The sequence below is a fragment of the Mesoplodon densirostris genome, chromosome 5 (genome assembly GCF_025265405.1).
Source record: "Mesoplodon densirostris isolate mMesDen1 chromosome 5, mMesDen1 primary haplotype, whole genome shotgun sequence".
NCBI classification, from domain to species: Eukaryota; Metazoa; Chordata; class Mammalia; order Artiodactyla; family Ziphiidae; genus Mesoplodon; species Mesoplodon densirostris.
This window is the reverse complement of record NC_082665.1, coordinates 2,516,004-2,543,091: the sequence shown is the minus strand read 5'-3', so window position 1 is coordinate 2,543,091 and position 27,088 is coordinate 2,516,004. Positions and strand designations below refer to the sequence as shown.

Here is a 27,088-nt window from a genome sequence, read left to right as displayed (position 1 = left end):
GCGGCGTCCGGCGCCTCTGTGATGCCATCAACCCGCGCGCCGCCGCCCGCCCCGCTGCCTTCTGCGCAGTCGCGGCCCGAGCAGCACGGCGGCTGGCGCTCGGCGGCGGCGGGCTGCGGCCGGGGATGCTCCAACGGGCGCGATGGCCCCCGCCATGCAGCCGGCCGAGATCCAGTTCGCTCAGCGGCTGGCGTCCCACGAGAAGGGCATCCGGGATCGGGCGGTGAAGAAGCTGCGCCAGTATATCAGCGTGAAGACGCAGAGGGAGACAGGTGGGCGCCCGGCGGTCCGCCGCGCACATGGCGGCGGGGGCTGGGGAGCCCCGGGTGGGCCGGGGCGTGCGGGGAGAGGGGCCGGGCCGGGGGAGCCGCCGGCGGAAACGGGGGGAACGTGCGGCACTGATTCGCACTCCTGCATGTGCTTCTGTGTCCGCTTCCTGCTGGGTCTCGTCCGGTTCTACGGTTGAGGGACTGCGGCCGACAGGGTTAGGTGGTCTGCCGAAAGTCCCAGCGAGCGGGGAAGCTGAGAGTAGACGCGTTCTGTCCGATGCCATGCCTGCACGTTGGATCAGTGGACTCTCCTGCTTGCTTCTGGTGCGCTCGTCATTGAGTTACGTCCTCACTTAACCAACACCTTTAGGTGCTGGGGTTGCAGGAGAGAAGATAGAAACCCTACCCTCGAGGAAATTGTCCCGGGAAATCCAGGGAGGAATAGATAACTGAAACAGGGCTCGTATAAGTGAGGTAAAGAAAACGAAAAGCAAGGAAAGAGAGAGCTCCTCTATACAGGCTGTTCCACAGGCCTCTTGGGGTGGCGTTCAACAGGTCTGAGAGGAGGCGAGAGGGAAGAGCTGGAAGGTCAGTAAGAGAGGGCGAGGGTGTTAACAGATGAAGTTGAAAAAGTAGGCAGTGGCCAGGTCACACGGGGCTTTTGTGGTTTGGATTTTAACTTCAGTGGGGTGCCATTGACGGATTTTGTTACCTGATCTGTAAACCCTTGAAGGCATGAACTACTGTACGCAATGGAGGTTTTTATTGCACTAAGATAAAGTCTGATTTGTTTATTGCTAGTATTAATACTTTGAGTTTATTTGAAAGAATTGATATCATTTATCCCTGTACTGACATCCTTAGTTTGTTTTATTTTGACAAGAAATCATGAAAGACTACCCAGGAAAAAGAAAATACAGTTTCATGGGAAGTCTGCTAGAAAGAGGAATGAAGCCAAGCTTTCTGACTTCGATTCTGTTAGGGGTCTTCCCGACAGATTTAATTTATTCTTATCCCATGTATGCTAGAGGTTCCTAACCTGAGCCTTCTATCCCAGACCTCTGCTGTTTTCAGCTCAGATATGCCCTACTCACCTGACGTCTCCACCTTCATGTCCTCAAACTCAGAATGCCCAAAAGTGACTCATTTTCTTCCCTCCAAAACCTCTTCTGGTGCTTCTCTGCTGCCTGTGGTCTTTTTAATTTTTGGCCATGCTGCACGGCATGCGGAATCTTAGTTCCCTGACCGGGGATCAAACCCACACCCCCTGCATTGGAAGGCGGAGTCTTAACCACTGGACTGCTGGGGAAGTCTCTCATGCTCTTTTATTTTGGATGCCAGTTTCCATCCTCCACTCAGACTCTAGCTGGACACGTGCATGGCCTGGACTACTCTTCCTCATCCTCTCCCTGCACCCTGCATCCACTGTCCTTTGGTCTTCCCTGTCTCCTCTCCTGAATTACTCTGCCCTGATCGAAGGCCCCTCCATCTCATCTAGACCTATGCACTTGCTTACTTCCTGGCTGATCTAACAACTCCATTTGTGCCCCCCTTGAACCCATGCTCCACAAACCAGCCTGGGCTCATCTTCCTAAAACAGCTGGATCACATCACCACCTTCTTGGAATTCCAGGTCTGCAGACCGTGATCTGTCCTCTCTTTCTCCCCACCTCAGCCCCTATGTGACTGCTCCACACTGATTCCTGGTGTACAGTACACCATTTATCACCTCTACCTTCACTTCTCCTGTTCACTCAGAAGAGGTTCCCAGCCTTGACCCACTCCCGGCATTCAGTTCAGCATCGCTTGCCCCTAAATTCCTTACCTGTCACTTCACCCTGCTCCTCTAGGATTTGGAGATATCTAGTATGTGTCTGTTGTGGCACTTAGCTATACCGTTTCGTATTATCAGTAGATGTGCCATTCTCCCCCCAAAACACTGTAAGCTTCCGTCTGTTTTCCTAGCCGGAAGTGAGCGCACATCCAGACACACGAGGGCCTTCCCGTGTACAGGAACAGAAGAGGGACCAGATGCAGTACGTTCGGGCTGAGGCAGCCAGACAGAGCCTGGTGCTCAGAGCCCCTTGGTAAACAGGCTCAGGGTCCGAAATGCCAAGGTGATGCTGGGGGAGGAGGCCGGGGGGGTGTACAAGTGCCCGGGGCCGGTCTGGTTAGCACCATCCCACCTGAGTTACTTGTCCTGTACTCCTTTTCACCACCACGCCCACACTGCAGGGAATTCCACAAAGTAGCGGGCCTTCCACAAAGTAACTGCAAAGTGAATGTCTAGACAGTGATGATGGGACAAAATAAAACTATCTGCCACAGCTGTGCTCGTCAGAATAGAAACACAGGTTTGGAAATAACTTGGCCTGACAGCGAATCTCACTGACAGACCCAAGTTTTCTGTGTCGTCTTCGGCATAGAAAAGGCAGTCTGAAATATTACTCTTTTTTTTTTTTTTTTTTTTTTTCCCCGATATATGGGCCTCTCACTGCTGCAGCCTCTCCCGCTGCGGAGCACAGGCTCCGGACGCGCAGGCTCAGCGGCCATGGCTCACGGGCCCAGCCGCTCCGCGGCATGTGGGATCCTCCCGGACCGGGGCACGAACCCACGTCCCCTGTATCGGCAGGCGGACTCTAAACCGCTGCGCCACCAGGGAAGCCCCGGAAATAGGTGTTTTTTAAGGGAGACGAGCTCTACTAGGCTGTGGGTAGAGAACATGGGACGATCACAGCGATACCCGCCCACCATGTAGTGCTTTGCTCTTACAGCGTGCTTCTCATTTGTACACTTAGTTTTGACCCTAAGCATGAACCTGACACGTGTCACAGGTGAGGAACAGGAGGCTCAAGGCCTTTCTAGGAGTGACAGCCAGGAAGGAGCTGACCAGGGCCTGACCAGTGCTTCGTTTCCGCTGTACTTGGTTGCTCCACATAGGATGAAAGTCAGAATACTCTTTCACGTCCAAGCCCCTTTCCTGCCCGCTGTCCAGGATCTGCTCTCACCTGCCACTTTGTCGAAATGTGCTGTTTTCCCTCACAGAGGCCTCTGGAGTGCATCCCAGCACAGCTTTGCCTGGTACAGGTGTGGGTTATCCAGAGATGCTTCAGTGCCTCACAAGATCACTTAGAGGTGGTTTGACATGCTGCCGCCCCTAGAGAAGCCATCTGGAGATGAATACACACTGTGCTCTTTTTAAGTGAAAAGGCTTCTGAGCCTGAGCACACACACCTGTGCGTTTCTGTATCACACATGAGTGTGTAAACACACACAGGAAAGATGCCACCAGGCAGAGAGCAGTGGTCCCTCGGGTGGGGGGGGGACTGGGTTTGGGAAGCAGTGAATAAGCCACTTTCAATTGTGTACTCTGATATAGTATATGACTTTTTCGCCATAAATGTTCTTATTGGTTAGGACTCTTTTTCAGTTGGAACTTGACAGAATATCCAAGCCACACTAGTTTTCAGGGGAAGAAAACCAAAGCACAGCTTTATGCAAGAGCCCCACTGATGGCACCAGAGCCCAGCTTCTCTGCAGACAACTCTGCTGTCCCCTGATGCTTCCATTCTCAGACAGGCTCCCAGCCGTGTGGCAGGGTCCAAACCGTGGCTTCTCTTCAAGTGTCCCAGGAGAGATCAAGAGTCTTTCCTAAGGCCTGAGCAAGAGGATCTTGTCCAGCCGTGGGATGACCAGTCCATTCTCGCGCCAGCACTGTGGGCAAGGGGGTTCCTGCTGCTTTGGCATAAGCCCAGCTGGCTGCTTCCCACCACATAGGTGAGCCCTGCCCAGCCCTGCCTTGAAGGGGGGCAGCCCTGGAGGGGGAGACTGTGTAGCTGCTTGGCAAAAACAAGGATGCCCAGTCCCAAGCCTCATGCAGGAACTGGTGTCATTTAAATCCGGTTTCATCAGTGGTTGTGCTTTTCCAGTTTCATTATGATGAGTTTTCTCAACAGTAAAAAGAAGGAAGAAAGAAAACAGCCCGTGATAACATTTTGATAATCTCATGCAGTTCTTTTTTTCTTCTTTTAATTAAGGAATATTTCAAGTACATAATTTCAAATATCAGTACTTTGCTTCAGTATTTATTAATTGCCTGGCCGGGTTGTCTGATCGGCCCACTTCCTCCTTCCCACGGGATTCTTGGGAAGCAAATCCCCAGCCTCTCATTTCATCTCCTGATACCTCAGTGTGTATCTCTAAGATAGGGACCCTTCTAACCTAACCACAGCACCATTATCACACCTTCTGAACATCTTTCCTTAATATGAAATATCCAATCTGTTGAGTTTTTCCCATCATTCCATAGATTCTTTATGACAAACAGAATCCAGACAAGACCCGCCCATTGCGTTTGGTCGATACGTCTACAAAGATCTTAAATTCCAGCAGGCTTATCCACCTCTTTTTCCCTTGCAGTTTATTCATTGGAGGAACTGGTCCTATAGAGTTTCCGACATCTGGGGTTTTGCTGGCTGCATCCCATGGTCTCATTTGACATGTTCCTCTGACCCCTATATTTCCTGCAAACTGGTATTAACAGTTAAGATTTGAAGTGGTGTAGATTAGCTTTTTCGTTTTTGAGAGAATACTTAACAAGTGATGCTGTGTTCTTCCTGTTGCGTCACATGGGACGTCTAATGGGCTCGGGTGTTGTTGGTCTGATTCATCCATTGTAACGCTCCTCAGTATTTGTTCACCTAATGTTTTAGCAGCCATTGATGGCCCTTGCCCAGATCCACTAATTCATTAGTCTTAACATGACTGGTTATGAACACAGGTGACCATGACAAGGTGACGACAGTCGTGACTGCAGTCGGCTCTGCTCTGGTGGAACTTACCACTGACACCATAGCTGTGTAGTCAGGTGTGGCTTATTTATTACAAGATGGGGAGGAAACCAGTTGGCACATCATTTGCCCGAGCCCTAAAGGAAAGGCACATTAATAAACCGCTGTTACTGTCGTTTCTGGGGAAGTGAGAGCCCATCACAAAGAATCAAAATGCACTATAATGAAATTGTTGGTATGAGAAAGGTCTTTAGTAACTTGGAAATCAGTACCTATAAAGCTCTAAAGCATACTCTGAATAAAATACATAAACCTCATTCTATCAAAAGGGATCTCTTTGTCACTTTTAACTTAACTATGCTTTGGAGTATCGAAATCACATTGATTCCAAATACATACTTGTTTACATTCACCTAGTTTATCCTTTGCTGCTCCAGAAGATTCTTCCTGGTACCTTCTAGTGAAATATTAATAATGACCATTTGTAACAGGCATCAAGGCTTGAGGATTCTGTTTGTTCTCCATAGGCTTGGAAACTGCAAGGGTGTACACTTACCTGATTTTGTGGGTTCTTACATTACTCAGCAATTGTTCCCTGACCCCTGGGGTCCACCCAGGAGACAGAAGTCTGTGTGCAACTTGTGGCTTGGTCATAGGCGGTTCAGGCAGGGGGGGGGGGGCTTGAATGATGAGTGAGAACAAGGCTGACCAGGGTGGTGCCACTTAAAACAAGACTACGCTTGCCCAGTAAGTGAAAACTGTAACCAGGAGAGAGGGAGATCAAGGTACAGCCGAATGTACGATCCTTAAAAGGGTCATCTTTGCAAAAATATCCCAAAGCTTTGCCAGTTTCCCTGGGCTAGTTGTACGGGACTTAAGCAAATCCTTCATCTTTTGTAGGATTTGCAATTTTGCTTTGCAAGACCAGTGAAAATGTTGGTGTGCAGGATGAGGTGCTAGTTTTAGGCAGAAGGCCACTTGGGGGAACTCGTAAATGGCCACTGAATTAGTTAATGTTTTGTTGTGATGACATTTGCTTCTTTCCTCAGATAATAAGAACACGCCACCACTACCGCCCTGCACCATAGCTGATAAAACTGCCTAATTTATGTGTGTTTGTTTTATAACAGCAAGAAAATGTATGCTTCAAATTTAAAAAGACATTTGCAAGTGAAAGAATGAAAACGTATGCAGTATTATTTTTACGGCTTACGTGGCAGTTCTAAATTTAGAAAGGAAATGTTTGGACTCTAAAATAAGATTTTTATGCTGTTTTACCCTCTAGGAGGTTTCAGCCAAGAAGAACTTCTAAAAATATGGAAAGGGCTCTTCTATTGCATGTGGGTGCAGGATGAACCCCTTCTACAGGTAACCTACAGTTCCCTTTGTCATATGACTGGATTTTTGGCACAGGTGGATAAGAGACCTGCCCATTTTATGCTGTATCCATCCCTAATGTACGGAAACAAACTGAAAACCATTGCTTCAAGAGATCACTTTCTGACCTCTTGTCCATATAGAAAGGGATGCAAGCAGTGAGGTTAATTATCTCTTCAAAGAGCAAAGAAGACACATAAATTAGATTTATTATTTCTCTGTCACAGTTTCATAGGTTCCACGGTAGGTTTTATTTACATTACTTATTTTAAAGTTTCTGTTATATCTTTTATTATTTGTGGTCCAAAACAGCATGGCACTAGTCTAAGATCTTGTGAGCTACCCCGGCTCCAGGCCCACCTCTGCCACAGCCAAGTGGGTGCCCGGGACTGGGCGGCCCCCATGCTGGGGGCAGGGTCTTTGTAGAGCGAGCAGCGGCCCCAGATCTGATGGCCTCACCCGCAAAGGCAGTGGAGACTTGTCACTGGTGTGCGTGCTCACCTGGACCCCTGTCTGCCGCTCACACCGAGCCCCGCCACCAAAACTGTCAAAGAAAATGGCTTAGGCTCTTTAAGAGCTTTGTTCTGCCGTGGAAAAGCAGGCCTGCCTTTGTAGCAGTAGAGGGTCAGCCTTAGGAAACGCTGTTTGCAGCCCCCTGACACGTCGTGGGTAGGTTTTACTCGGCTGGGTTTTACCGTGCAGCTTTGCCACTTCCCCTAAGCTGTGTAATGACTCACTTTGATTTATTGCCTTTATTCCACTGAACATGTTTTGAGTAGGATAGCGGAGCAAAATATTTTTAAGTTACATTCAAAGTAACAGTAACCAACAGCTTTAGTGGAGGAAGAAAACAGATGAAAACAGATAAAAGGGAAGATCACTTGCAAGTCTGGGAGTTCATTTAAAATGCGTAAGAAAGACTTGAGTCCAGGTAGTATCGACAAGGATTGTTCTTCCCTTCTGTAGCTCATAAACAGTTACTTTGTTGACACTCCCCAAGGCAGGTTTCTTCATAGACCAAGACACCAAATTCTCCCCAGCGAGCTTGTGTGGCTCAGCAGGATGGGCTCTTCACGTGGCCTTGGATACCCTTAACCTTTCCCACCGCCCTGCCTTTGCAGCCTGTCTCTGAGCAAGCCAACGAGAGGACTTCCTGGTTCCGCACGGAGCCTCGTGGAGTGACAGTCCCGGTGTCTGCCTGCTGGCCACTCCCCCTCATTGGCACCTGTGTTTCCATTATTTGGGGGTTTGGAATCTCAATTCAAGTTGTATCTTGACAGCCAGGACTTGTTGACAGCTAGTGTGTTTCTTCCGTAGGTCATTTGAGCGCATAGCTAGAGATGACTTGCGTAAGCATGTGGCTTAGACAGTTCTCAAAGGCATGTTGAGTTGGCGCAGGGGTCCGTCGAAATTGGGAATCTCACATTTGATGAAATCCGGATATCCAGATACAAGCTTCTTAGTGGAAGTGACATTGAGAACGAGAGCTAGCGACGCCCCTCCCCTCAGGCCTGATGCTGTCGTGTCAGTGGTACCGCGTAATAACCCCGATGTTTCTCCCCAACCCCGCCTTTGCAGGAGGAGCTAGCGAACACTATTTCCCACCTCATCCATGTTGTTAACAACTCAGAGGCCCGTAAGTCCTGATGTTTCCATGACTTTCGAAACTTCCTTGTTCATCAGACTTGGTAACTTGCCTACGAAATCTAGTCAATATTGTTTCTTCTCCTTCCTTCAAAGTCTCCGTTTTCCAGTGGGCTAGCTTCACGTGAACCTGGGCTGCTAGTGTGTAAATGTCAGGCGACAGACCGTCCCATGGGGAAACTGTTAAACACACTGAGAGGGTGACGAAGGAGGTGTCCTGTGGGACACCACATCGGGCATCTCAGAAATTTCAAAAAAATATTTTAAGAAATAGCAGTCCTCCAGAGTTTCCAAATCCTGAGTTACTTTAGCACTCTTAGAGGCTGTGTGTGACTATGCTGGTGTTTGCAGTAACCTCTGGATGTAGAGGATGGCTCACCCTCCTTAAGACTAGAGCCATTTAAGGTCATCGCTGGTAACAAGCTGTAAAGTAACCCCTCTTGACTAAAAAGAATAAACAAAGGGAGGAATTAATTATTTCTGAGACACTCAGGCTTTCATAAGCTACAGAGGAAGAGAAAGCAGAATTCGCCTCTTTTGCTCAGCCCTCCTCAGAACACAGCCGTCCACTGGCCTCGTTAACCCTCCGTGGTTCTCTGGATTTTAGCAGGGTCTCAGCTGACTTCGTACGGAATTCTACACATGGAGTATACTGTAGCTTTTCATATATCAAGAGAGAATTGTGCAAAAAGAAGTAAAGCAAAAAACCCAAATTATTTTGGGGTGAAAAGGTGCCAATTTCATGGCTCAGAAGAGAAAAATAGAATGTTTTGTTAGACCTCACCCAGCTGACACTGAACATGAAAAAAAAAAAAAAAAGCCGAGTTTCTCCATGGATCCTCCAAGTGTTCATCAGAATTAATGGCTTTGGGTTGACTGTTAGGTAGAGACGGGCTTTGGAAAAGGGCCAGTAGCTGGGGCTCAGGAAATCTTTTGATCTTTAACAGAAACGTGGCTTGGCAGTGGATAATGAAACACTCTCCAGACAGCATTCGAGTTGAACGTTAAGATATTACCAGCCTTCCTGTTATTAAAATATGCTTTTATTTAAATGTAAAAGAAGTTACTGAGCATACTTAGTTACCGACCAGATTTTCTAGCTGCCCAAGAATTCTTGAGAAGAGTGAATAAACAATCCTAGTCTGTCTCCCTTCGTTACTCTCTTGCTCTGTGGTACCATGGTACCCTGTAAACCACGCGTTCAGAGCCTCTTGTTCACTGCAGAGTACCTGTTCATCCAGACCTTCTGGCAAACCGTGAACCGGGAGTGGCCAGACATCGACGGGCTGCGCCTGGACAAGTACCACATGGTGAGGGCGGGGCCACAGCCCCTTTGCTCGGGGCTGGGGGCGGGCGGCAGCTGGCGGACCGTGCCAAGGTTGGTTGGTGCGGTGCACGGTAAGGTGACCAGCGGAGAGCATTGGAAGATGTGCTCAGAGCCGTCTGTTTTGTTTGGGCATCCTTAGTGAACAGTTTTCGTTCTAGAAGCTAAATACGATTATTGCGGAAACTTTTTCACTTTGGGGATGCGGGCTATACCAGTCATTCTGCTCAGCTGATGGATATTTCTCACTTTCCCTTTCTTTGTAACAAAAGTTGTCTGTCTCTATAGCTGATCCGTCTGGTCCTGAGGCAGTCCTTTGAAGTTCTGAAGCGAAACGGCTGGGAAGAAAGGTTGGTAAACTGTATGGGTTAGTGTTTGGGGGCCTTAAAACTTTTAAGGCTATAGTGTGGTTTCAGGTCATTCAATTAACAAGTTTGAATCGCCTGATCCACGCCTTCCACTCTGCGTACCAAGAGCCAAACATCCTTTCGCGTGAAGAACTTCAAATCCAGCAGATCTGAGCACACGTGACAGTTAGCATTTTATACTTGTTTCAGTGGTTGTCAAGCTTTTTCCGCCTCGCATTGCTTGTTAAGTAGGGGGGCACGAGAGTGTTGCCAATTTCTCTAGGGGAAGAGAGGATGTTGGCAGCTGGGGTTAACAGAACCGTGTGTGTTGTTTCCTGTAGCCGAATCAAGCTCTTCCTGGACGTCTTGATGAAGGAGATCCTACATCCTGAGAGTCAGTCTCCGAACGGAGTGAAATTCCACTTCATTGATATTTATCTGGATGAACTGTCCAAGGTGGGAGGGAGAGAGGTAAGAAGTGGGCAGACACCCTGCAGCAGTGTAATGTGGCCACAGCTCCCCCAAACAGGCAGGGCCTTGGCCCTGCTCTGAATGTTCTGTGAGCTGGGGGTGGAAATGCTGTTTGCTGGCGCTCAGGGTTACCAGCCACAGTAGCAGCACGGATGGGTCAGCCTTTCTTTTGACGTAGTTCTTCCCCTATCTAGGAATGTGTCCTAAGCAGGTGATGGGTCATGTGGATAAAGATTTATGCAGTAAGGGTGTACATGGCAGTCTTATAAAACAGAATTGAAAACAGCTTATGCCGTCCAACAAAGGATTCTGTAACATGAGGAAGTGCTTGTGATGTTGAGTTTTTAAAAAGCATTGAGGGGGGACTTCCCTGGTGGCGCAGTGGTTAAGGATCCGCCTGCCAATGCAGGGGACACGGGTTCGAGCCCTGCTCCAGGAAGATCCCACATGCCGCGGAACAACTAAGCTCATGCGCCACAACTGCTGAGCCTGTGCTCTAGAGCCTGCGAGCCACAACTACTGAAGCCCGCGCGCCTAGAGCCCGTGCTCCACAGCAAAGAGAAGCCACCGCAGTGAGAAGCCTGTGCACCGCAACGAAGAGCAGTCCCCGCTCGCTGCAACTAGAGAAAGCCTGCGCGCAGCAACAAAAGACCCAACGCAGCCAAAAATAAATTAGTTAATTATTTTTAAAAAATCAGTAGGGCGGGCTTCTCTGGTGGCGCAGTGGTTGAGAGTCCGCCTGCCGATGCAGGGGACACGGGTTCGTGCCCCGGTCTGGGAAGATCCCACATGCTGCGGAGCGGCTGGGCCCGTGAGCCATGGCCGCTGAGCCTGCACGTCCGGAGCCTGTGCTCCGCAATGAGAGAGGCCACAACAGTGAGAGGCCCGCGTACTGCAAAAACAAAAAACAAACAAACAAACAAACAAAATCAGTAGGGCGACTTCCCTGGTGGTCCAGTGGTTAGGACTTGACGTTTCCAACTGCAGGGTACACGGGTTCCATCCCTGGTCCGGGAGCTAAGATCCCGCAAGCCACGAGGTGCAGCCAAAAAATAAAAATAAAAAGCAGTAGGGAAAAAAGGCCACAGACAAAGCTGGGCAAATGGTGTGGCTTTTTAAGTATATATTCATCTGTGAACAGACAAAGGGCTAGAAAGGAGGTACACAATTTTTAGCACGCCGGTGAGTACCTGAATTGGGGATTAGGAGGAGTGGTTTACCCTCCTCTTTCACGAGTGACCTGCGGTGAACGTTTGTTCTTTAATTCCTCACCTTAGTGTCCGGGAGTGTCCGAGTGGGACTTCTCCGTGGAGGAAGGCGTATGTGTTGGGAATGCTGGGAGGGGCATCTTCTCTGGTCACTGCACAGAGATGCCCAGGTGGCTGGATGGCGGCCATGACCTTCAGCGGAGTGTGTTTCGGGCATTGTGAGATACGTGTTGGTCTGATGCAGTCTGTGTGAGAAACACGAATGGTTCCTTTCTCAAGGACACATCAGAAAGGAGAAAGGCTCTTTTTTCCCCCCTCATTGTTTTTCCTCTTTCTAAATTACAGCTGCTGGCCGATCAGAACCTCAAGTTTATTGACCCATTCTGCAAGGTGGCCGCCAAGACTAAGGAGTAAGTATCCACGTGTGTTTTTACTGCTTCGGTTGGTGCTTCATTATGGGAGGTGGTGGTAAAACGGTAGGTGAAGCATGGCGCACAGGCCCTCCAAAGCTAAGAGCAGCTGCGCGGCGTTGGAAGGAAGCTCTGAGTCGTGGCTGGGCCCCCCAGCGGCTCCAGGAACCTCGCCCTCCCATCGCCCGGGCTCCCTCCCACCCCCGGTCCCTCCCCCTTGGCACACGGCGCCCAGCTGGCCCCTGGCGGCTGCAGCTGGTTGGCACAGGGGTGTGGTTAGAAACGCGGGTGCCGGCTGCTGGTCCCAGCGGGTCCCCGGGGGGCTGGATGGGGTGTGTGGTGACTTCCTCCACCTTCCAGCCCTCTGTGCTCCTTTAGGGAACCAAGTCCAGGCCGACTGTTAACCACACTCTCTCTGCTGTGCTTCCGCCCTCAGCCAGACTCTGGTACAGACTATAGCTAGGGGTGTTTTTGAAGTCATTGTAGATCAGTCTCCTTTTGCACCTGAAGAGACGGTTGAGGAACAGAAAACCAAAGTGGGTGACGGTGACCTCTCTGAGGAAGAGACGTCTGGAAATGAGATGACATGGAGAAAAGCAATCAGTAGAAAGAAAACAGGTAACAGGGTTTACTTGAAGAGTCTTTCTTAGGCAAAGTTCACTCAAAGGAACACTTTTTAATACATTTGTTACCAGCTCACTGACTACACCCTGGAATTCATCAGAGGTGCCTCTGCCTTGGCCACCACCTGGGGAAGGAAGTAGGGCTGTGTTCAGACACTCGGGTCCAGGGCCCCTGGTTACACTGGGGCTCATGCACAGTTCTGCAGTTCCCAGGGTCGCAGGGCTTTCTTCGAGGGTTTTGTCATTTTTGTTGCCGTTGCTTTGGGTTTTGTGTGTTTTTGTTGTTTCAGCTTTTTTTTTTTTTTTTTTTTTTTTTTGGCTGCGTTGCAAGGCTTGTGGGATCTTCGTTCCCCGAACAGGATTGAACCCAGGCCCTCGGCAGTGAAACCACCGAGTCTTAACCAGTCTTAACCACTTGACTGCCAGGGAATTCCTTCGGCTTTTTTGATGTGTTTAAAAATCTTAATGTGGTCTCGTGTCTGTAAGAGGGTCCCTGACGGGAGACCTGATTTACTGTTGCATTGGGAACGCATGCTTGTTTCTGCAGCTCTCCTTTCTGTCTCCGAGTTCCTCCAGGGTTCTTTTTCTTCGGGTGTATAAATAACCACTGTGGATGGACCCTGTTCTCAGCGCTGTTTGTATCCGTGGGAATTGCGTGGGGCATTTAAAATGCAGCCTCATCAGAACTCACGTTGGTTTTCAGCATCTTGGTGCCACGGTGTCAGGTAAAAGGCTAGTTCAGGTTGTACCCACGCTTTTGAAATGTTCTAGAGCCATTGAAAAGGAAAGTTTTCAAAAACTAATAGAGAGGGGCTTCCCTGGTGGTGCAGTGGTTGAGAGTCCGCCTGCCGATGCAGGGGGCGCGGGTTCGTGCCTCGGTCCGGGAAGATCCCACATGCCACGGAGCGGCTGGGCCCGTGAGCCATGGCCACTGAGCCTGCGCATCCGGAACCTGTGCTCCGCGACGGGAGAGGCCACAACAGTGAGAGGCCCGCATACCACAAAATAATAATAATAATAATAATAATAATAGAGAAAATATAATTTAAAAAAATTTTTTGTAGCAGGACCAAAAAACTCTGTGTAGAAGGTGCCTGGTTTGTATATTTAGACATATGCATATAAACATGTACGTATGTATCTGGAAGGATATACACCAAGGTGGTAAGAGCTAGCCCTGCGTGGCAAAATTGTGGGTGATTTCTATTTTCTTTGTACTTTTGTCTGTTTTTTCTAAGTTTTCTTCAATGATCATATATTCTTTAGTCAGAAAAAGACAAATCTTTACAAAAGAAAAAATAAAATATTCTAATTGTAAGCTCAGCACGAGTGACAACTCACTGAATGGCCTTGAGCACATTTTGACTTGGCTCTGGCCCTCTCCTTCCGCCACGTCTGTGTCTGAACTAGAGCCGTTCCCCCTCTTCCCCGAGCGCTTCCCAAGATTCCCCCCCAGGTTCTTCATTAGATGCTTGTGGGACCCACCCAGTCTACTCCGGGCTCTGCCCTGAGGCCACACCACTCAGGAGCTGAAAGGATTCCAGAGACACCTTTGAGACACCTTTGAGAGCTTGTGTGATTTCAGTAGTCATTTCTGTCTGCTTCTCCTTGAGCTTTAATGCTCTTTGGATTATTTCTTAAATGCCAGAGTCACATAAACATCAGCCTGCTGTGTTTCCTGAGGCGGCACCCTGAGAGTCAGTGTCCTACTGTAGAGAGTTCACCACAGCCTCAGCTTTCCTAAGACTAGGGACAGACCCTCTCTGCCCTCCTCCCACTGGCCTGAGCCCTGGCCCACAGGTTTCCTGTCCACCTCCACTGCACTCCACAGTGGGGTTTTGTCTACAAGGTAATTAAAAGGCAAAATGTGTGATTTCTCCCAGGTGTTTGTTTGTTTGTTTTTTATGTCCCAGGACTAAAAAACCAAAACATCTTTGGGAGATTTTATAAATGTACTTGCAGCGTTTTGTCTGTAAAGAAATGTTCTTCTTGGGACTTCCCTGGTGGTCCAGTGGATAAGGCTCCGAGCTCCCAGTGCAGGGGGCCCAGGTTCCATCCCTGGTCGGGGAACTAGATCCCAAGTGCCTCAACTAAGACCTGGCGCAGCCAAATAAATAAATAAATATTTTTTTTTTAAAGAAAAGAAAAAGAAATGTTGTTTTTCACTAAGAGGCACCTAATTGGACGGTGGGTGGCTCCCTTGTGGGTAGCCATGGCCACGTATTTGAGTTGTGTCTGTGGATGTGTTCCTTGATAGCACTGGGCAGATATCACTCCAGAAAAGAGGGAGTCAGTGAGGAAGGCAGACGGGACGGCAGCGGAAGCGTGGAGGACGCCGGGCTGCTTCTCCAGGTTGGTAGCAGGTGTTGCTTTTTGTAGAATGCTGTGGAGCCGCCTGGCTGCTGGGGAATTAGGGTCAGAGCTGATTAAACCACATGCCTAATGCATAAGGTTTTTTATAATCCCTCAGTCACTGGTGTAATGAGCTTATTGGAGACAAAGAGATTTAAGTATGGTGGCAATTTGAAAGATGTTGGTCTTTGTTTTGGCCTGAATTACTGAGATCTGTTCCATACCACAAAGCGAGCCCAGTGGTACTTTTCAAATAAAGGAGGTTTACTACGATACCAAGTACAAATTGAACATCTGGATTAAATTCACAGAACAGCATAGCATACCAACTAAATTTTCAGAAAAAAGAAAGAGAACAAATATAGAGTAGCTTCTTCTGAGAACAAATAAAAGGAAGTTTTCAAGGGCAGTGCTTAGGCTTCTGGCTGGCAGGCCTTAGGCATGCTGTGTGCACCAGCCTGTTGGGGGATGCTTCCAGAATCCCCAACTCTGGGTTTCCTGTCTCTAGTTGATGTGATTTCCAAGTCAGGCAGCGTTGTGCTTTGGGCTGATGTTTAGTTTTTCTTCTCACGTAGTTTGACTACAAGGCAGTTGCTGACCGACTCCTGGAAATAACCAACAGGAAGAACATCCCTCCCTTCAACAGGAAACGCCTCTCCAAGCTAATCAAAAAGTAAGTGATCGGGGAAGGTTTCACCTGATCGTCATTCGCGTTCAAGTCCAGCCCTTTTGTTTCTTGCCATGAGATGAGCTGTCACCATGCTTACCGTTTTTCTCAGTCCTTTAATATCATTACTCATAGTCTTGCAGTACCCACACATAAACTGAAAGATTCTGTAAAAACAGCCGCTCCCCTGCCCCTCAAGTTCATTCTGCGGAGGCAGCTAAACCCGCCTCTTAGCTGTTTCGTGACGATGTAGAAGGAAGCCTGTGGAGAATGTGTAGTCTACTAATCAAGAAATTGCAGGGTGGTTGGGATAGCGGTGCAGCTATTTCCCCCTCCCTGCCCCCCAGCTCCCACTTTGTCTGCCAGAAGTGCGGTTGTGACACGGTTACAACCATTCAGGTAATGCACTGCGCAGCCCCGGGCTTGTGACTGACAACAGGGAACAGGTGAACTTGATCACGCACTCTGGGAGCGGCCCTGTTCTGAGCGCTGCACGTAAATCATTGCACGTCCAGGACAGCTTCTGTCACTGCCCCACTTCACACATGAGTTAGCTGGGGCACCGGGAGGCGACCGATGGCCGGGCTCGCAGCTGCCAGACGCAGCTGGACGCGGGCCTGTCTGCTCCCCGGCGCTGCCGTGCAGCCCACACGCTGCCACACGCACACACCTCCTCACAGCACACCCTGTCACGGCACACACACCCCCCGGAGCACGCCCCTCACCGCACACACCCCCCCGTCACGGCACACGCCCCCTCACCGCACACGCCCCTCACCGCACACCCCCCTCACGGCACACGCCCCCTTACAGCACACTCCACCTTACAGCTCACGCCCCCCACATGCACACGCCCCTCATGGCACACACCCCCCACACGCACACGCCCCCTTACAGCACACGCCCCCCGCATGCACACGCCCCCTCACAGCACATGCATCCTCACGGCACACGGCCCACACTTCCTTTTGTTCTAATGCAGCAGTCACGTAGAGCAAAAAACGGCTAGGCTGTCTCCACTTGGTAACAAAGCAGAGAATGCAATGTATGTAGAGATGTTAGCTTTTTCAGCCTTAAGAAACAAGAAGATTTAAATTTCTCCGTTTCATTTGGATGTGCCAAGACAAGTCTTTAGATCCTCGTGTCGTTGATGATATGAGGGCAGTTTTGTCTGTTTCTCGCCCTTGCCTCCCACCACCTTCCTCTTCCTCCTCCCGTTCTAGAAGAGAAGGAAGCTGAGTTAACAAACTCCAAATATTGCTTACCCTTTAAGCTTCTATATATAAAGTAGAAAACATCAGGGTCCTACTGTATAGCACAGGGAACTATATTCAACATCGTATTATAAACTATAACAGTAAAGCACGTAAGAAAAGAATGTATATATATGTATAATTAAATCACTCTGCTGTATAGCAGAAATTAATAATGTAAATCAACTATACTTCAATAAAAATATATTGATAATAAAACATTCAACTGTATGCTTTAAATGGGTGAATTGTTTAGTATGTGAATTATATCTCAATGAAGATTTTACTTTAAGGAAAGACAAGTATCACTTATATTTTAAAAGGTTAGTGCATATGTTTACAGAAGACAGAAAGACAGGGTTTCTCTAGGAACCTTTCTTGTTTTCTGTTTCAGATTCCAAGATCTTTCTGAAGGTGAGGAAAATGAGAAGATTATAACTGGTGATGTTAATAAGCATGGGCCCCACAGAGGGCGGTTGTGCCAAATTTTGAAAAACAGGATTGAGAGACGTGAATTGAAAGCATGAGAAGTTAGCCTGCTCAGCTGAGCAGAGGCGCTTGCAGGAACCCGGCGTTGGGCCTTTTCCAGCCCGCCGCCCACCCCACCCCTGTCCAGAGACCAGCGCGGAGCCAGACGCGGGCTCTCCTTCTGGACGCCAGGGCGAGGGCTCGAGCCCCTGGGGCGGGGTGGATTCTTCATGAAGAAGACAAGCTGATCTCTCAGAGTCCCTTTCATTTGCTGTGTGATCAGCCGTCCCCCAGGGGAAGCTGCTGCCTGTGGGCTTGGTTACATTGGAGCCAAGTGGATGGTCTGCTGCTCCCGCCCGTCTTGCACACGGAGAGCTTAGAATCGGAGGGCCCTGCAGACCTGGCTAGGTGTGGAGGGTGCCACCCCAGGTCTGCAGTCCCTTGCCTCAGCTGAGAGATGCACAAAGCTTTTTTTTTTTAATATATAAATTTATTTATTTATTTTTGGCTGCGTTGGGTCTTCGTTGCTGCGCGCAGGCTTTCTCTAGTTGCGGCGAGTGGGGGTTACTCTTCGTTGCGGTGCGTGGGCTTCTCATCGCAGTGGCTTCTCGTTGCGGAGCATGGGCTTCTAGCTGCGCAGGCTTCAGTAGTTGTGGCACATGGGCTCAGGAGTTGAGGCTCACAGGCTCTAGAGCGCAGGCTCAGTAGTTGTGGCCCACGGGCTTAGTTGCTCCATGGCATGTGGGATCTTCCCGGACCAGGGCTCGAACCCGTGTCCCCTTCATTGGCAGGCGGATTCTTAGCCACTGCACCACCAGGGAAGTCCCCACAAAGCGTTTTTAAGTCTGTACTTCCTGGGTCCCAGCTTTTGGGTTGGGGTCGGAGGAGTAGTGAGGGCCTTATGGCAGAAATCAGGGTTAAAACTACCCACGTGACGTGGGGAGGGGCATGGCTCGGGGGCCCTGGGGACAGAGCGGTGCTGGTCTCAGAAACCTGACCAGGAGGGGCTTTGGTGTCCAGCAGGCAGTATCTCTCACCTCGGTTTTGCTGAGGACACTTCTGCTGACGAAGATGACCAAACCCTCAGTCAAGGGAGGCATAAGAAGAAAGGGAACAAACTTCTGGAGAAAACAGACATGGAAAGAGGGAAAGGTGAGCCACAAAGCCCGCAGTCTGTGAGGGCGGGGCTGAAAGAGTGGCGGCGCGGGGACTGCCTTTGCCATCCACACGGGTCATCGCAGAGCGGAAGCCGTCGCTCTGAGGGGCTGAGACAGAAAGTCTGTCCGAGTGTTTTGCTGTTTCCTGTGGAACCACGTTGCAGCCTCCCTAAAGTAAAGGCATTTACTGACTCCTAGTGGAGAAAGTGGGTGGGGACAGGGAGATGCTGGGTGGACACTGCCCTTCAGAGCGTTTGTTTTATTACTGGGTCTGGGCCTGAAAATTAGCAGAAATCGGAATACTATTTCAGATCCATTTATATCAAAGCTGGCCTTAGGAAGGTTTCCGGTCACAGCTGGGGCAGGGAAGAGATGGGGCCAGGTGAGGAAGCTTGTGGGGTTCGAGGGCGCGGAGGAGGACCTGTTGGGAGGCCGTGGGGACGTGCCCTGGGATCCCCCACAAGGCCGGCCAGGTGGCCTGGGCACCGGGGCGCTCACTGACCGGTTTGTGCTTCTAGGAACCAAGTTCTCTCCTGCCGAGGAAGAGGAGAGTGCAGGCAGTATTCCAAAGAGAAAAAGGAAAAAGAAGAAGAAGAACCGCCTCTGGCCTGAACACTTACGGCCCGGTGGTGAGGCCATGTGCCCGGAGCAGAATGGCAGCCGGCAGCCCGAGGCCGGTCCTGGAAGAGCCCAGGAGGCGAGTGCGGCTGTGCTGGGGACGGTGGCCACGTCCTGCCCCCGGGAGCAGAGTGGCTTGGAGCACGCCTCCGTGCACAGCAGGAGGAAACGACGGAGGAGGAGGAGCCTGAGGGTCCAGGTGGAGAGCCTGGAGGGAGCGGCCCCGGCTGGGGGCGCCCCAGTCCTGAAGAGGAAGCGGGAGCTCGGGGCCCTCCTGGTCAACGGCAGCGGCCCGCCCACGCTGGCCTGGCCCCTGCCCCGGAGGGAGGGCCCTCCAGCGAGCCCAGCAGACGGAGGGGACTGCCCTGCCATCCTGCCCCAGGGCGGGAAAGTGAAGAAAAGGAGCGGGGAGTCCGGCGGCCTTGACCTCTACCACCTGTCTGCTCAGAAAGCTGCCATTTTGAAAAAGAGGAAGAAAATGAAAGAGATGTCAAAGTTGGCGGAGCACAGAGGGGTCAAGCTCATCCAGGCTCTGGTAAGGCGGCCGGGCCCAGGGCAGGGGGCTGGAGCTCCCAGGCAGGAGTGTCAAGGCCCTACCTCCTCAGCCCCATGGATGGGCAGGGCAAGGGACAGCCAGCCCCTGGCCCAGGGAGCAGTCATGGCTCCGGACAGCCTCTACCAAGGAGCAAGCAGTGACCCACCTGGGTGGCTTCCTCTGCTTCCCCCCCAGCCCCCACCCCTCCGGCTACGCAGAGGCCAGGCCGGGGCCGGCCTCAGGCTGGGGAACTGTCCCCATGGCCAGTCCCAGCAGATAAACAGGCAGGTGTGTGTCTCTGTCACACGCTGATCTCGTTTTTCTTTTTCAACTCATGGCCAGTCCTGGGCTCCTTTGGCAAAGGCAGAAGCCCCAAATTCTCTTATCTCACTGATGTTTTTAATGAAAAAACTTTTTGTCCACTTGGATCTCTAGAGCCACCTGTAGACGGGGACCTGGGCTCTAGGTCTGCGTCTCACACCCCCCTCTCTGGTCGTGCAGTGCGTCTGTGCCAGTGGTTGGCAGACGTCGTCTCCCTAGCACACGGCCCGCCAGCGGCGCCCATGCCGGCCTGGCTGCTTCTGCCTCTGGCGGCAGAGCTGAGGAGTGCGACGGAGACCTCACGGCCTGCAGAGCCGGAATCGTTTACTCCCTGGGCCTTTCCAGAACAAGCTAGCTGACCCCTGCCCAGCGTGTGTATCTGCATCTCCTGCTTTGCAGCAGTTACGACATCAAGGCCCTTGTTTACAGAGCTTGTGTGGACTGGGTTAAACGCTGCTTCCGGGCCTCACAGTGCAGGATCCCTGAGTGGGTCCGTATTCAGTCTGAGCCAGGGAAACAGGGCACGCAGCTGGCATTCGGGAAGTCTGCTCTCACCTCAGACCTTCCCTGACGGCCATGTCACCTGCGTCACCTTCTCTGGGCTCTGCAGCCTCTGCCCTTCACCCACTAGTCCCTGATGCTCTTTCTTCACTGAGAATACCAGAGGAATTTCCTTCTTCGAGTCTCGTTTCTCTGGCCCCTGGTAGCCCTCCTCGGAGAGGATTGGAGCGGCTGCTAAATAAGTCACAGGGTCGAGGGAGGTTTTCCTCCCCAAGGGGTGGCGTGTCTTGTCCCTGTGTGCGACACGGTGGGTCCTGGCCAGGAACACCAGGGACTTGCCAAAACCACCAGTGGGCTGCCTTGGGCTTCTCAGACCCCTGAGACCCCAGGAATAGAGCGGTGCCCGCCGTGGGGTTGTCAGTGTAAAACGTCCAGGGGACATTCTGTGTCTGCCTGTCACGGACCCACAGAACCTGGTAGCCTCACTCCCGTGCCAAACTTTGCGTGGGCAGTGATGTCTGATCAGAAATGAGTGTGAATTACTGCCCAGTAGACGGTCTCTGAAAGGCGGGAATCTTCAGGACACGGGCATGAGTTTGAAGATGGGTAAAAATGGGTTCTCATGGCCAAGAAGGTAGACCTCTGGCCGTCGGCATGGTGCCAGCGTGGGGAGGCGGGCATTCGTGTGTGTGTGGCGTCTGCTCCGGAAGCAGGGTGTTTGCACAACTGGAACAGGAAACAGGGGGCTTGGGGTGAGCTGGTAAGTGGGCCTCGCCTTGTGTCTGCTCGCTTCCTGCATTCACGGGGGGGTGCGACCCCCATTCGCCCCTCTGCACACAGGGGAGCAGTGGGGCGCTCAGCCCTTTGAAGAAGCAGCTGAGGACCCAGAAGGACTTCGTGAAGTTTGACGCCTCGTCCTCCCCGAAGCCCCTGTTCTTCAGGAAGGCCAAAGGCAGCGGGGCCGCCACCTCGCCGGGCCCCGGGCTGCAGGTACCACCCCCCGCCCCGCCGCCCACTGTCTAGGCCCTGGGCTGCAGGTACCACCCCCCGCCCCGCCGCCCCCTCGCCAGGCCCCGGGCTGCAGGTACCACCCCCGTCCCGCCGCCCGCTGTCCCTCTGCCCCCCGGCCCACCACGGCCACCCGAGGCGCGGACAGGGGCTCTGTGCGCCGGCCTCGGGCCCCGCTCCGGCCTCTGCTGCTTCCCGCGGCGTGCCGGCCTTGTTCAGGCAGCCATTCCGGCCCCGGACAGCCCGAGGGCTCAGCGGGGAGCTTGAGGTGCGGTCGGTGACACCGTTCCGCGTCGACGGGACTGGGGTGCCGCGTCCGAGAAGTCACGGGACTGGGCGGCGAGGGGGGGACGGAAGCTCTGGGGAGTCTGGGTCCGCAGGTCTGCCTGGGACACGAGGGGCGTGGTCAGGGCGAGTCGCGGTGGTGAGAGAGGGCGGTCACTGTTCCAGGGCTCAGGAAGGCAGGGCCAGCCGTGCCGAGTGCCCAGGCCGGGCCGCTGGGGGTGCGTCCAGTCCACCTCCAGGAGACAGAGGTCCTGGCGGAGCCACTGTGGCGGGCGGGCCGAGCTGGCCTGCTGGGGACACCCCCGGCGAGTTCACATTTAAATAACACCCACTCGAACCAGCAGGGTGACTGCTGCCTGTGTGTCTTTTAAGGTATTTTAGGGATATTTGTTCAATGACTCAGGACTCACACAAGCCAAGTCCCTCTCTTAAAATGTTGATATTAAAGCAAAAATGGTATAAAGTAGAATCATGGGATTCACACAGATTTGGGATTCTAAGAAGGATTTGATAAAGTGCTTCATAATGCAGAGTGGGGACGCTTCTAGGAATTTGTCAGATAGGAAGCAGTTACTTAATTTTGATGAACTGTTAGAACATCCAATCCGCTTGGAGTCCTCCTGCACAGGAAGTTGGGAAATGGCCGTCTGTTGCCCCTAGAAGTGAGGTTCTGTGACAGGAGTGGGCCCATCGCTCCCCTTACAAGGTCACGGCGGGGCCCTGGGACGAGGTGGATGGAGTGGATGGTGAGCTTTCTCTTGTTCCCGGGAGGTTTCAAACACCGTAATGTTGCTCTCCTCCCCGGGACCCCAGCGACAGGCGGTTACTGCAGAGCGGGGCTGGCCGGCCAGTGCTGGGCCCGCGACGCGGCCCCTGGGGGCTCTCGGGGTGGCTGGGCCGCTGTCCTTTGCTCCTTTCAGTGTCGTTTTCTTCTGCAGCCACACAGGACGCCGTCCAGCTCCAAGAAGGTGACGTTCGGGCTGAGCAGGAACACGACGGCGGGTGAGTCGGCGTCCGCTCTGCGGGGCGGGGAGGGCCTGGGCCCGTTGCTGAGTCGCTCACGGGGCGGCCGGGAGGGCCTCGGCTTCCAGGCCTGCCTGCCCTGATTCTGAAGCCCTGTCGGCCCGTGGTCTGGCGGTCTGTCCTGCCTCCGCGAAGGTCTGCAGGCTGCCTGCCCCAGGGGAGAGGGGAAGAGGGGCATGCTTGTCTTACCGCTTTCAGTACGGGTGTGATTCACTTGCCTTGCTTTGTCTTTCAAAGGAGGAAACCAGGGTTTTTACAAGTACATAATGAGTTTAGGTCCTGGCTGTTTTTAAGGACCACAAGTAAACGTGTGTGTGTGCACGCGCCGGTGCATGTGTGTGTGCGCACGCACACGCACGCGTGCAGAAGGGAGGGACTGTCTGGAGAGGACCTGTGAAGCTCTCTCTTCAGCGCTGGAGAAAATGGGGGGAACAAATCCACCAGGAAGGAAAGGCTCCTCCTTCAACTGTCTAAACCTGGGGTTCATCCCAGACCCAAACTGGGGGTTCACTGAGTGCCCGTGTTCCGTAACCAGCCCCCGGGACCTGGCCCGCCTGGCGCTCCCCCCACGTCCGTGCAGGCGGCCTCAGGGCCTTTTCCGTGGAGGGTGAAAGTCGTCCAAGGGAAGGAGCCTCACTGGCGACTCCATTTCCTCCCGGGCTCTCGGGCCCTCTCTGCGGGCCTGGCGAGGGCACCGCCCTGCCCGGGAGTGAGCACGCGGCTCGGGTCCGGCGGGAGCCTGCGCTGCCGGCGGCACCGAGGTGGGCGGATGGGTAGGACGGAGGGACGCGTGCGCACCCTGTTAACCTGTGGCCTTGCTTTCATCTGGGGCAGAATTCAAGAAGACGGACAAGAGCATCTTGGTCAGTCCCACGGGCCCCTCCCGGGTGGCCTTCAACCCCGAACAGAGACCCCTCCACGGGGTGCTGAAGACCCCCAGCAGCTCGCCGGCCAGCACGCCCCTGGGCACCAAGAAGCCGCTGGCCAGCACGCCAAAGAGGAGGCCGACGGCTGTAGACTTCTTCTAGGGTAGTCAGTCCTTTCACAGACTGCTTTTGTACAGAGTATTCTATAAATTATAACGTTTTAAAGGTGGGGCCTTTTTATTGTTTTATAAATTCCCATGAGTTGTGTGTACGAGGTCCTGGGTGAGCCACGGAGCCGCGGGCGTCTGGGTTGAGCTTCTGCTGCAGACGACGTTCGTGCTCCAGCTCTCCACTCCCCGGGTGTTCCCAGCTGTGGGCGACCTCAGGGCCCCCCCGCCGTGGCGGCAAGGCCCGTGGGCTGAGAGCACGCTGCCCTGTGCCCCTGTACTGATGCTGCGCGCGGTGGCATCCCGGGGCTCCGTTCCTTGCCAGCCCCGCCCAGCACGTGTGGAACTGCCAAGCGAGGCTGGTTTTCTGGTGGTCTTGGGTCTAACCGTCTGTCTTTTTTCTTTTTCAAAGCATGTAGGGCTTTGTTCCCGTGTTCTGGGGGTGTTGGGCAGTTTGGGGTAGAGGGGACCTGGAACCACATCAGCAATACCGCGCTTGTTCTACGCGCTCGCGGTGCGTGCTCCGCGGGGGTGACCCTGCGAGTTGGGGGCACTGGGGCGGGAGAGAAGAGCCTCTGCCCTCGGCGGTCACACATTTCCTTCCCTCTGCCTTGGCCTGGTTTCCTCCCTGGTTTCCTACCTCTGGGCCAGCCTAGGGTGTCCCCCCTGGGCGCCCGGGTCCTCGTGCTGTGTGAGCCGACACCCTCCATGGCTGGCGGCCCCAAGAGCAGCTTCCCCATCTTCAGTCCCGACTCACATCTTCAGAGGCGCGGCCGCCGTGTCTGAAACCTGGGTTCCTGCTAGAAGGCAAAAGAAGCAGCCTTTAAGAACTGTCTGTGCTTATTTATTTGTTCGTAGCTACCTTTTTTCAAATGTCGAAGCTTGCACTTAGCGATTTTTATAAAGCTCTAATTTTAGTTAATTACAGCAATCGGGTGGAAGGCGCTCAGACTTCAGTTGGAAAAACAGAAATGCAGCTTAGAGCAGTGCTGGCTAGGTGATTCATCTGTCTTGGGAAGCTGTGTCTGTCCCTCGAGCCTGAGTGGCAGGTGGGACACAGACCCAGAAACCTTAAAGAAGCCCCTGGGGCCCCTCCCGGCTCTGTCTGGAGTTTAGAGCCCTAAGGAGGTGGTGCAGAATTTGCGGGGGACAGAGTTTCAGCTCTTGGCTCTGGGGACCTCAGGCCTTCTCCCTCCCCCTGTGCAGGGGCCCCAGTTTCTCACCACAACCCAAGCCAGCCCCCTTCGCTACTCCCCAGCAGAGGACCCCAGCGTTGCTGCGACTTGGGGTGACAGGGCCTCACTGGGGTTGCCGTGCTGGTGTGACTTTGGTTTCCTCGATCATGTGATCAGGGTGGGATCCTCTGCAAAGACCACAGCTGACAACTTGCAGACCAGGTGGGCTGGCCTGCGGGGGCCCTGGTGGGAAGGAGGATGTGCGAACTTTGCTCTTTGCCCGCTCTCTAATAAAGCTTTATCATAATCAGGCCACGAGAAAAGAAACCATTAACATCGTGCTGTTAAATAGTCATTGTAACCTTGTGGTGGTTGCATGGTTTTTAGTGTGCTGCCTTTGATATAATCCATCGAAACCAAAACTGATAGTGTGAAAAGGTTAGATTTGAATACTCAGATATTTTTAACTTTTTGTTTTTAAAAAAATTGTTTCGTTATCCTTGGTCAAATTATTTTTCTAACAGTTTTTATTTCAGCGTTCAGGATGGGTCATATAGCCAAATGGGCCGTATAATCCAATGATGTTAAGATGTCTTAGCAAGACATCTAACGGCAGAAATGGCTCGTTTGTCCTGCAATTGAGGGCGGGGGCTTTCTTCCTCACTCTGATATGTCATCTGTCGCTCCTGAGGCCCCAGTGGGGTGTCCTGGGCACGTCCTGCCTGGGGACTGGAGCCCAGGAGTGACAGTGTGTCTTGGATTCCATCTCTCCTTCTCTGAATCTGTCCTGACTTACTCCATTTTGTGGGTAAGCTCAGTAGGTTTACTGTGGCTTATTTCTAATGCCTAAATTTTGGCAACAAAGAAGGAAAAAATACAATTTTTTAAAATTCTCATTCCATACACTCCAAGAATGTATCACATGAGGAAAATGTCTTTAGAATACCAGTTTTCTATTGGATGCATGTTATTTTCCTAGCTCAAGTTGCCAGGGGGACTTGGAAGTCCAGAAAAGGAAATAATTTAAATTAATGCTGGTGATCTTACAGTCTTTTGTAAAATGATCATCTTCCCTCTTACCCCACAGGACTGATCAGTTTTGTACAACTTGGTATCACACTTTGCAACTGTATTATCCTTTCTAACTTTTGCTGAACTGAAAGCACAAAGAAAAGCATAAAGAAAATCGGGAAGCAGTGCTAGTGTTGGAAGGAATATGGAATTGAATCTGTCTTTTGACCAGTGTGTGTGTGTTTTCTCTGAATTTTCCTGGCTGCTGGCGAGGCCTGTTTGTTCACAGTAGTTTTGGATCCGTGTCTGCAGGGTCGTCAGTGCTCGTCAAAGCCAAATCCAATAAAAAATCAGTCTTTGCCCTCGGATTTGTACTTGATCTTGACTGTCAGCGTGCGTAAAAATACGCCACTTTGGAAGCTATTCTAATGCAGCCAGGGTTCGCCGATGTTGGGGACAGTGATAAGTGTTTGAGAACAGGCGTCTTGGGGCGCCCGTCCTTCTGTTGTGCGTCCACTGCCCGGAGCCGGCCAGGGGGTTTGTGGCGAGTCTTGCCCTGCAGCTGCTCACGGACTCCCCCACTGCCCGGCCTGAAGCACCTGCTCCTCAGGCCTCAGCCTGTGAGGATGGTTGCAGGGGATGCCGGTGTCCTGGGCGGGGACTCCCATCTCCACCGCAGAGAGGTGCCTGCCACTGTTCATTTTCCCCGAGGGGAAAGGTAGACAGCCCTGTCCTGCTGGTTGTCAGCCTGGCCCGCTTGCCAGACAAGCAGAACACCGCCACCTGCTCTTGGCCTTGATATACACATGTTCCCCGAACAGACGCTCTTCGGTCGCGGTTTGGATCCCAGACACGTCCACAGAGGGTCACTTAACCCATAAAATAACACCTGGAACACCCGTGAGACCCCCATGCCCTCATACGTACTCCCTGACCCCCGTCTCAGCAGCAGGACCACGAGATGCCTGTATCCACCCGTTCCTCCAGCGACGGGCGTTTGGTGCCAGGCTCTTGCTGATAAAAATGGAGCTCAGATGTCAGCCAAGCTTTCCAGTCTGCCTGGTGCCAGTGGGACTCCTCCCCGAGGTGAATGCAAAGTCCCAGCAGGGTCTGTGTCCTCAGGGGCGCCCACACCCGCTGTCCGCCTCTGTCTGTGTCTTGTTCCCCATCCCTTTACCTGAGTGTGGGGCATGGGGCCTGAGCCCGGCCCACCCCTCC

The 27,088-nt window shown here is 52.3% G+C and overlaps 1 protein-coding gene across 3 annotated transcripts; it reads left to right on the top strand.

Annotated features, from left to right (window-relative positions):
* Positions 1-77: 77 nt before the first annotated feature.
* RRP1B (ribosomal RNA processing 1B) lies at positions 78-26,230 on the top strand. Of its 3 annotated transcripts, none has more exons than XM_060100409.1 (16): positions 78-272; positions 6,345-6,427; positions 8,015-8,072; positions 9,305-9,390; positions 9,693-9,754; positions 10,093-10,222; positions 11,776-11,840; positions 12,277-12,458; positions 14,721-14,815; positions 15,391-15,488; positions 17,130-17,149; positions 18,227-18,355; positions 18,879-19,513; positions 21,176-21,325; positions 22,567-22,630; positions 23,486-26,230. In XM_060100409.1, exons 1-16 carry the CDS (start codon positions 143-145, stop codon positions 23,677-23,679), a joined length of 2,181 nt encoding a protein of 726 aa, XP_059956392.1. In that variant the 5' UTR covers positions 78-142; the 3' UTR covers positions 23,680-26,230. The 3 variants fall into 3 exon arrangements, with proteins under 3 accessions (XP_059956392.1, XP_059956391.1, XP_059956393.1); XM_060100408.1 differs by having other exon boundaries at positions 18,224-18,355; XM_060100410.1 differs by lacking the exons at positions 78-272; positions 6,345-6,427 and having other exon boundaries at positions 8,052-8,124; positions 18,224-18,355.
* The last annotated feature ends 858 nt before the right edge of the window (positions 26,231-27,088 follow it).